A 10715-nucleotide genomic window follows, 5' to 3' on the forward strand; every position below is an offset into this window, starting at 1 on the left:
ATTGTTCCAATACTGAATAAAGACGGGGTTAGAATAGGTAGTATTGGAACACAATTTTTGCTGTGTATATGTATTATGGGTGTAGGTCTGATTAAAGTGATTTTGCACATATGCGTATGTGTGTGCGTGTGTGTATGTATAGTGTATATTCTATCTATACTATCATCAATTTTTAAACACAATTGTGTGTTTTAGGTACCACAAATTGCATTCTTCTGTTTGGATCCAGCCAAAGTATTCTGAAACAGGTAACACTTCCTTCATTACAATGAAACCTGAGCTATCCAAACCCTTGAGGACCATTTGATATTCATCTATATAAATAACTTAAAATTCTCAAGCTTGTGCGTAAAAGTATAGAAATAAGGTACACTAAAAAGAACTTTACAAGGAAACTGAGGAGCTCATTTCCTACAGTTGGTTACTGTACACGATTATTAAATTATAGAACTTTGCATGGGCAGGATCAAAGGAAAAAGTGTACTTTAAATTTCATAAAGTACACTTTACGCCGGCAAACAGTGCTTTATTGCCCACAAAGAGTGCTTTATTGCACCGCAAAGAGTGCTTTAATCGTACAATAAAGCACTCTTTGTGGGCAACAAAGCACAGCTTCCCATGTGCTCTAGTGCAGGCTAATAGTCCGCAGTGCTGACTAATCACCCAAGCTGGTGAAGGCTGATAGCCCTCGCCGCATTGAGTGGTCAATCACCCTGAGTGCTACCACTGGATTGCTTTTATATACATAACTAAATACTTTAATGATGGGTGGGAGAAGGTAGCTTTGCTGTTACGTCTGTTAATGTATACAGACAAGTCCTGGGGGTATCACGGGAATACTTCACCATGTGTCACAATAGAATCGAATGTGGGATGTACCAAAACCTGCCAAAATACGTGATGAACGTCTACCATGCCAAACTATGATGAACTACACTTGAGTTACTTTGTTAAACTAGTTTGTCTGCATTCAGGCTGCTAATAATTCGTGTAACACATATTAATTGCGAGTCCTAGTGTATGGTGAAGCTGCATGACTAGAAAGTTCCATAAATCATTTAAAGCATTGCCTTGCTTGTGCTATATGAAAAGTAAAGCACTTGGCGCTTGGCCTCGATGCTAATAAAGCACTCGGCTTTGCCTCATGCTTTATTAGCATCTCGGCCACACGTCCCGTACTGTATTTTTCATGCAGCACTCACGGCAATACTTTAACATATACAAATGGGATTAGTATATATGTACTAGTAATAGCATGGGTAGCAGTGAAATTTGGGATAAATATCACAAGTGTTGTATTGGAAATGGGGATAAATTTCACGAGGCGAAGCCGAGTGAAATTTACCATTTCCAATACAGCAAGAGTGGTATTTATCCCAAATTTCACTGCTACCCATGCTATTCCCAGTTAATACCATACTCGCTGCATATACGCATGCTGTGCATTAGCATTGCTATGTACGCAATTTGTCACTATGTACTAAACACACTAAACACGGGTCGACACTAATTGGTGCTACATTGTTAACATAAATTCTAGCCAATGAAATTACAATTACAACTTTTTCACTGCTGTCAGTGAAATACAGGATAAATTTCACTGCTACTATTGAGACTTTTGTATGGGCAGTGAAACAGGTATGGTATTAACTTATATATTAACAATGCACGAGGTTACTTATTGGTGTACCAATGATTACCAATATTAATTTTATTGTGTGTATTTTTATTAGAACATTGTGGAGTAGTTGAGCTCAGCTTGCTATACAGTGAAAGTGATTCTCAATTAGTAGCTACTCTACATTCTGCTAATGATTTTCCAATGGAAATTGAGAAATCATCAAGTAAAACAATTATGTTCCATATACTTAAAGTTACTGACATTTTACTATCAGTATAACTGGGTACAACTACAGTAAAGTAGCTTAACAAATTAGTAAACTAAGAACCTTCAAGCAGTGTCAATAGCCTGGGTGAAAAAAGTTGAGAAATCAAAGGTGGCAACCAAGAATGGCTGCAATAATGTTAATCAGTGTTAATAATGCACACAGCCATTATTAAAGTTTTTAGCATTAACATCATTGTGCAGCCATTTCTTGGCTGCCACTTTTGATTTCACAACTTTTTCACCCAGGCTGTTGTTTGTTTTTTGTTGTTGTTAGGCTATTGTAAACCACAGTTTTTTTTTCTTCGTAGTTTGGCTGTTTTTTTTTTGTGTGTGTAGATTTCATTTCCTTTTGTACTTTATATGGCCACTGAATTTGGGATTTATTTTTACCCATGTTTCTTCTTATTTACACAAGAAGTTATAATTGTATGACTTTTTGGTAACATTACTGAATACTCTATAGGGCGCAGGTTTTTGGGGGAATTCCAATAAAATGCACATAGAATGTTCTAGTTTCTATTAGTAGATCTATGAAAACTTTTACTATTATGTGAATTTAGCTATATAGAACCTTCATTTAAAAAGTAGAAACTATGTGAGGGGATCAGCCATGATAGCAGTGACTCAGAGGTTAAGGGCTAGGGTGTTCAATATGTAGGTCCAGCTAGTTTGAATGTTGGTAAGTTTTTTTCCTAACATGTTTTATGTACTTTCTTACCCTGCAGCTACTGTTCTATTAGAGCATCTAAATCCTGCAATTTTGGTTTATGTTTTGTAACATGTAGCTGTTACTTCTTCATTTTTCTATATACACACCAAATTTCAAGTTATTCCTATAAGCGGTTTATCCTGGAGCTGTGACAGAAGTTCGACCATTTTTATTCAAATAAACGATCATAGCACTTGGAAACTTATCAGGTTCCTTGCAAGCTCTTTATTCATGCCACTTGAAATTTCAAGGTAATAGAATTACATGTTTGTGTTTTATAACAAAGTGTGCATAAAGAATAATTTAGGCCCTTAAGAATGGCTGGTGCAATTTTCTGTTTGGCCTACCCTACCTGGCAGACAGTTATAATGCGAAAATGATGTGCTTTTGAGAAGGGACCATAGAGCTATGCAGGTATGGAAATCGCATTTTCTTTCTTCCTGTCAATATACACAAGGTGTGCTATCTTGGCTGCATGACACACTACTGTGCCAATTACTGATGGCATAAAGTACTGTAGAGGTCTGGTAAATGGAGAGTTCTCCCACTGGGATGTATAATAGTCCGGTAGATTTAAGGTTGGACCCGGAAAAAATTCTAAGAAAGCTGATTTTGGTATCATTAAAAAACAACTTTTTCGTAGAATAACATATCCAAAATCCTCTAAAATCCACCTCGGGGAAAAAATTTTATGGCCAATTTAGTATTGAGGCATATGTGACCCGGTCTGCGAAAAGGGCTCTTATAGCCTTTCCAATTGCATATATATGGTAACCCATAACTTGACTGGTGAATATGGTACAAGCCTACAATTTGGTCACTCAACAACCCTAACCTGGTAGTAGCTGTGGGTGTAATTACATGGTGATAGCGTTAGTAGATTAGGAGTTACGATTAGCCAAACATGGATAATTGGAAAGGCTATAAGAGCCCTTTTCGCAGACCGGGTCACATATGTAACGGGATTCAGGAAAGTGTATCTTCCACAGATATCCAATTTACCAACTTTGACAACTCATAACTTCAGATTGGAAAATGGTATTGACTTGAAATTTGATCAGTAGTAAGCACCAGCATCACTTATTAGTTGAAGAAAATTTCAGATTGATATTCACCTTGTACACTAAGTTGTGGTTTCTTTATTAAATGCATTTGGTAGACCTATTTTTTGCAAATCTGGTCATTTGTGACTAACAAAATGCATATTATCCTTAAAATATTTCTCATAAGAAATTCATTGCAATCAATATTAGCTGTATGAAATAAGAATAAGACTGGTTATAGAAATAAAAAGGTGCCTATCATGTAAGTTCTGAACAAATATATTTGTCACAATTGTTGTAAACAGTTTCCTCAACATTTCTGCAACTCTCTCCCCTGCAACTGCCACATGCTGCAACATACTTTAATCCATGATTACAGTGAGAGCATAATGTTGCTACCACATGGATTTGCAGTAGAAAGCTTGAATTTATATTGTACAAATTTAAGTAAGACTTCTGGTGCTAGTCCCATGTCTGTCATCATCAGTCGCATACAGCCTCGATCCTTCTAGTTTCCAGCTCCATTATGGTAATGGATCAAGTTATATTAAGTTCCTTCTAATGAATAACTTGTAAATGCACATATAAGTTGTGAAAGTGTGTTGCCCTTGCAATCATTTGCACATCATTTTCTTCTTGATTAGGCCAACTTTACCCTGTTCAGATGTTGTATCACAGCCACTCCATGCAAGCATGCGAAAAGAGAAGATGTAATTATGACATTACAATAGGACCTATGTGCCCAATAATGTCATCAATTTTCCAATGTTCAAATGCTTCCCAACCTCTGAAAGAAAATATATACTTGCTATGTTCTGGTGCACCATGCAGGAGGACAAAAACATCAGTGTCATCAGCTACAACACACTTTACTTCCTTCAATTGCAAATTGAAGTGCACATTGAACAATCAGTGTGTCAGCATTCAAATTACTCTGATGCACAACCTGGCCATCATCTCTCAGATATTGGACAATCAATTGATGTTTGCTCTTTTCATTTGCAAGAAAACTTCCTGACTTTTGTATGCTTCCATAGATTCACTTGACTGAATATCTGCACCTGCACATACTATAACATACCTGGGGATGCTGACAGCCCTACACACTGATTGCACACATGGAGATTCTGACATACTGATGGTCCAATGCGCACTTCAATCAATTGCAATTGAAGGAAGTAGAGTGAATCTTGTAGCTGATGGCAACAATGAAGTTCTTATGCTACTGGTGCACGCTGGAAGCAGAACATGACAAGTACGTACCTCTTTTTATTCAGAGGTTGTAAAACATTTGAAGATTTGGAAAAATGATGACGTTATTGGGCACATAATATAATATGTAGGTCCTCTTATCGCATGCCTGGGGTGGCTGTGATACGTCCGCAACATTTGAATAGGTAAAGTTGGCCTAATCAGCAATCAAATGGTGTGCAAATCATTGAAAAGTTAATGATGGATTGTATAATGCAACAATTGCACATGTTGGGAGTTTGATGGGAATCAGTCTGATTCATTGAGGAGTCTCAGGTATACGAAACAAAGTACATGGAAATGGTGGCATCAGAAAGTTATTACACATGCAAGCTGTGAAAGTGTGCTAACCCTTGCAGTTGGATGGAGTGTTGAAGGTCAATGGTTTTAGCTGATGCAAGAAGTTATTCATTGGAGGGAACTTAATATGGGGCTGGAAACTAGAAGGACTAAGGCTGCAACTGATGTTGATAGACATGGGACCAGTCCCAGAGATCATATATATTAATTTTGTACAATATAAATTCCAGCTTTCCACCGCAAATCTATGTGGTAGCAATATTATGCTCTTGTTGCAAACATGGATTATTAGTGTGTTGCAAAATGTGGAGGAAAGAGTTGCAGAAGTGCTAAGGAAACTGTTTATTATGAAAAAATAATTTAAGGATAACACATTTTTGTAGGTCACAAATGACCAGATTTGCAAAAATGGGTTTACAAATGCATCCGATTGAGAAACCACAACTTAGTGTTCAAGTTGAATATCAATCTGAAATTTTCTCCACCTAATAAGTGATGCTGGTGCTCACTACTGATCAAATTTCAAGTCAATACCATTTTTCAATCTGAAGTTATGAGTTGTCAAAGTTGGTAAATTGGATATGTGTGGAAGATCCACTTTCCTGAATCCAGTCACATATGCCTCAATACTAAATTGGCCATAAAAAAATTTTTCCCCAAGGTGGATTTTAGATATGTTATTCTATGAAACATTTGCTACCAAAATCAGCTTTCTTCAAATTTTTTCTGGGTTCACCCCTTTTTTCAGTTATATCTACCGGACTATAATATGCATAGTAGCTAAGGACTTCGCAGAAATTGAAAGTAGTGAAGTTGGTTTATGTAGTGTATTGGGAAATGGTAGCTACAAAATGTTCATCCCTTTTTATATGAACTTATGGACATACATCTTCATAGTTAATAATAGTGGTTTATCCTCAAAACCTGTTATTTAATCACTTGACATGAAGAATATTAGTAATAAATAATCAAGTGGATGTATCAATACTGTATTATTAATGTTGTACATGCTAAGACTCTATAGTAATGCTTCATGTGTACTTATCTTAGGTTACCTACTCAAGTTAACAGTTAAAGGTCAAAAGATGTCTCAAAGTCACACTGCTACTTGTTATGTACAATCACCAACGTTTGAGTGTAGGTTTCTTTTTAATGGTGTGAATAAATCTAAAGATATATTACAAGTAAGTTATGATGATAATAAACTGGTACATATGTATGTGGTTCAGTTCAGTTTATGTAAAATAACTAGCACTGATACCTGACCTATTTGCAGGTGATTACCTTATCTAGGCTTACACTATTTCAGTGTGCTTAAATTAAATACAACTAAGCAATAAAACAATGTGTATAGGCTATAGACACAGTAATGGGCTGAACGTGAAGCATAATTTCTCAGCAATATTATTGATGGTTGGGGCACATGTTCAGACTCAAATTAATTTTATAGCAAGTCTAGTGCCATTCTGTCTTTTGACATGGTATGCATGGCTTCACCAGTTATAGTTGTGTTACAAAAAAGTAAATAAACACATAAGTTTGAATAGTTACCATGGAACTGAAACGAGGGAGGTTGTCTATACCCGCAGTGACATTATTTTAATCCCTAATTCAGTCATTACTATACACTGGATTAATTAAATGTCCGCTTGTATATCGGCTGGTGTAGACGACCTCCCTTGTTTCACTACTTTTTACTTTAAGATCCCTAAGCTAGTAAGGTTGCAATCTCATCATATATATTCTGTCCATAATCTATAATGTAATGTTTATTGGAATTTATGGTCCTTTCCTAGCTCAAACTGTACTACAAACGTTCCAAACTAATAAGGAAATCAAAATTGGGAACAGCAACTATATGTCTACAAGAAATTGCAGAGGATTTAGCTACTGGATGTAAAAGAGAATACAAACTAAGTAGAAAAAGTAAATAAGGAGACAGCAACTGATTACGTATAGGACTAAAATTGCATGCACGCACACACACATTCACACTATGTTTATGTAGCTGGAACTATGTATGTTCACTATAAATTTATGTTTTTATATGCTAGACCATTGTTGTTGACTATATTATCATTTGACAGTTAGTAAGAAAGTACATTATGTTACTATGAAGAGTGACAAGACATGCATGTAAGTCTGTATATTCAAAAAGCACTCATTCATGCCTTCTGGCATTCATGTCCAGTGAAAGCATTTCATGACTGCTTTCTTGCCGTTTACAGGTATAAATACTATTACATGCATCGATAATACATGCAAAAATTTACAAATAAAATGTGAATACAAATTATAATATATTTGTATGTATATGTGTACATATAATTCAATAGTATATCTCAAGTCATGTTGATAAAACCTGTAAATGTATACATCGTATTACTCTTGTATGTACACATATTCCTATATAGAAAACACAACATGCAGTATTGCAGAAAATTATATGTGGGTGGTAACTTGGTAACTGCAGATACATCAATGAAATGATACCATTGGAATAATCCACTAATATTGATACTAATAATTATCCCAACAGCTGCTTTTCTTGCCCTAGAATATTGTTATAGATCACATCACATGATGCTATTAGGCAAATCAGCACTTACAATTAAGATAAAATCAAGATTCCCAAATGTCAGCCCCTTATAACACAGTCAGTAATTTTAAATAAAGTGTTCAATACTTTCAAATTGATAAACTAAACTGATTTGTCAACAGTATGAAAATACCGTGATATTTTTTTCACTGTAATGCTAAATTTTCAACACTGTTTGATCAGTTAAGGAACTATATGATTGGATCTCAGCTTTCATGGACATAGAATAAAGATCATACAGCAGCACTTTTAGATACTGTAAGAGCTATAACTGGAGTATTGGTGCCATTATTAGCAAAATGGCATTGGTACATATAAGTATGCACTGTGTGCACAGAGAATTGGATAGTCTTGTGCATTGTAAAATCAGCCTGTATATAGAATGCAGTTTTGAACTCTGATCTTTGCTCCATCCATTTTAATAGCTTACTTACCTCCCCATATGCCTATATGCATATCACTTTACAGAGTAGCTGGACAAACAAAAAGGGAACATTTAGGGTACTAGTTTTTGACTACACAATGACTTAATACCTGACATGACAAGTTGACATTACGCTTATTCTAAAAACCAGGTGAGGAAATGTAATGCATTGCTAAGGAACTGTAACCAAAATTACAGACAGATGCATCTTGCTATCTTTTTTATAGCTTGTCTACGGTGTTTTCTCTAGACAAAGCCTCAAGATTGCTCTCTATTTCCATGCATATACAAAAATTCTAAAGGATATACTAGTCCTGTATGGTTTAGTAGGTCTGCTGCATTTTTTGATAGTTAAATGCCTGTTACTGCACATAGGCAAGTCCCCAATAAGTAGATTCAGTGATGAGCTACACACCCTTCAAGTAAACATGATAAAAACAATCTTTAAAAGCTAACCCTCTGTATACACATAGAGGCCCCCTTCATAAATACTTGATTTGAGCCAAGGTTCTAAGGGCACTAGACAGGCTAAATCTAGTGGTGATGAAACAGAAGTTTGTAATTCATAGAATGAAGGTTTTACTCTGTAGCTTGAAGCTTGTTTACTCAGGTGGATGTGTGGACAAACGTGCATTTTCTCCAAACCAATTTCAGAACAGGAGCACACCCATAGCCGACCTTTGGCATCTAAGAATATTTCAGAAAGTATACACCTTATTTGAATTTACAGACATCTAAGCATTCCTTTTAGGCCATGCAAAGTTAGTTAATTATATGATTACATGTATATGTTGATGACAATTCAGATGTAAAAATTAATCAGATGACCAGGCTTTTTTTATTTTTTTATTTTTTTTACAGTTGATTAATGCATACAAATTGTATAAAAATTTCATACCAAGTGTATAGTGTAATTTTACAGAATGTTTACAGGTTTTTGCAATTGAATTTGGCGACTTTGCAATTGAATCCGTCCCGTTTGCAATTGAGTTCGTTGCTTTTGCAATCGAATTAGTCCCGTTTGCAATTGAATTCATCGGTTTTGCAACTGAATTCGTCCTGTTTGCAATTGAATTCGTCGCTTTTGCAATAGAATTCGTTGCTTTTGCAGTTAAATTCATCCATAACAAGAATGGCAGCTGGAGAAAACACGAAAACATGGTGTAACAGCTGCTACAAGAACTTGTTCAAGTACAACAGTAGTAAACAACCCTTTATAAGGCAATAATTCTTCCTCTACAGCCTATCCAGCAACATTCCAAACTCTACTACGCCATTAGCGATGGGTGTGGTCACTCGCGAGCAAGCTAATTAACTCTATCAGCTTTGCGTACTACCAGCTCCAATTACCTTCTAGTGTCTCAAGTGTAACTCTCCATGGCATAAATAATTCATTTCTTAATGAACGGTTGGTTTCTTGGAGCTGTTTTGTTTATGACGAATTGTAATGCAAATGCGACGAATTCTATTGCAAAACTGACTAATTCAACTGCAAAACCGATGAATTCAATTGCAAAAGAGACGAATTCAATCGCAAAGGCGACGAATTCAATTGCAAAAACCTGTAGTATTAATGATATAAAATTATATTAAATACAATACATTGTGTGTTTATACACTGTATTTTAGGAACCACAAAGAAGGTACAAGCTGATAAAAAAAAGATTTATTACTAGTTTATATTGATTTCTAATATTGTTAATCAATGATTTACAAAGTTCAAAAAAGTGTGTATGTTAGATACCCACTGGAGGTTTTTTAGTAGGGTTGACAACCCAAGGGCATGGTTTGGTCACTACTTAACGGCCCGCCAAAGTGACCAAACCAAGCACGAGGCGTGTCACCCTACTAAAAACCGACAGGGGGATCTAACCTATTTAGAAAGCAGTAGCACAGCAAAAGTGGGAGCACGATGAAAGCAAATACAGGCTTTAGCTGTGATAATGATCCTGGCGTGTGTGTGTTTCCAGATTCATTTTGTAATAATTGGCGACAGTGCAGAAATTGCTCTAGTAAGCTTTTACACTTGCTAACTAATGGCAAACCACAAGAACTGAATTCATTCACTCCAAATGGATAGGATTCTCCGCCTCTAGCTGACTGTGACAGTCTCTCCACCCAGCAATTAAAGGGAAAGTGACATGCATCAAAAAAAAATTTTTGGATGTATAGTTAAAGATACGATATGTACAACTGTATGATTCGTTTTAAAAAAAAAAAAAATGATGAGTGAAAAATGGTGCTCTAAAATAGGATTATTTACACTGTGTCGGCTTCTTCCGGGTTGTGGTAAAAACACATTCTTATGTCACAAGTTGAACGCAGCTGTGTAGTATTTATATTGACAAGAGTGCCAACATGCGAACATAGTTGAGGTGAATAGTTAAAATGGTTAAGCGGTGCGTAGCTATGAATTGTTCTAAGACTCACCAGGATGGTGTAAGCTTGCATCGTCCAACAGACACTTCGCTGCGATTACAGTGGACCCGGCAAGTCCAGAG

At 35.9% G+C, this 10715-nt stretch overlaps 2 protein-coding genes across 2 annotated transcripts in view; one reads left to right on the forward strand and one right to left on the reverse strand.

Annotated features, from left to right (window-relative positions):
- The window catches only part of LOC136250720 (uncharacterized), a 27831-nt gene extending 20511 nt beyond the window's left edge, over positions 1-7320 (forward strand). The window contains exons 14-17 of the mRNA XM_066042949.1: positions 196-248; positions 1734-1844; positions 6242-6375; positions 6988-7320. Coding sequence (XP_065899021.1) covers positions 196-248; positions 1734-1844; positions 6242-6375; positions 6988-7125 — 436 coding nt within the window. The 3' untranslated portion in view covers positions 7126-7320. The remainder of the gene's footprint in view (positions 1-195; positions 249-1733; positions 1845-6241; positions 6376-6987) is intronic.
- LOC136250719 (sorting nexin-14-like) overlaps positions 7256-10715 on the reverse strand; it is an 80724-nt gene continuing 77264 nt past the window's right edge. The window contains exon 38 of the mRNA XM_066042947.1: positions 7256-7553. Coding sequence (XP_065899019.1) covers positions 7539-7553 — 15 coding nt within the window. The 3' untranslated portion in view covers positions 7256-7538. The remainder of the gene's footprint in view (positions 7554-10715) is intronic.

The sequence above is a fragment of the Dysidea avara genome, chromosome 3, assembly GCF_963678975.1.
Source record: "Dysidea avara chromosome 3, odDysAvar1.4, whole genome shotgun sequence".
Classification (NCBI taxonomy): domain Eukaryota; kingdom Metazoa; phylum Porifera; class Demospongiae; order Dictyoceratida; family Dysideidae; genus Dysidea; species Dysidea avara.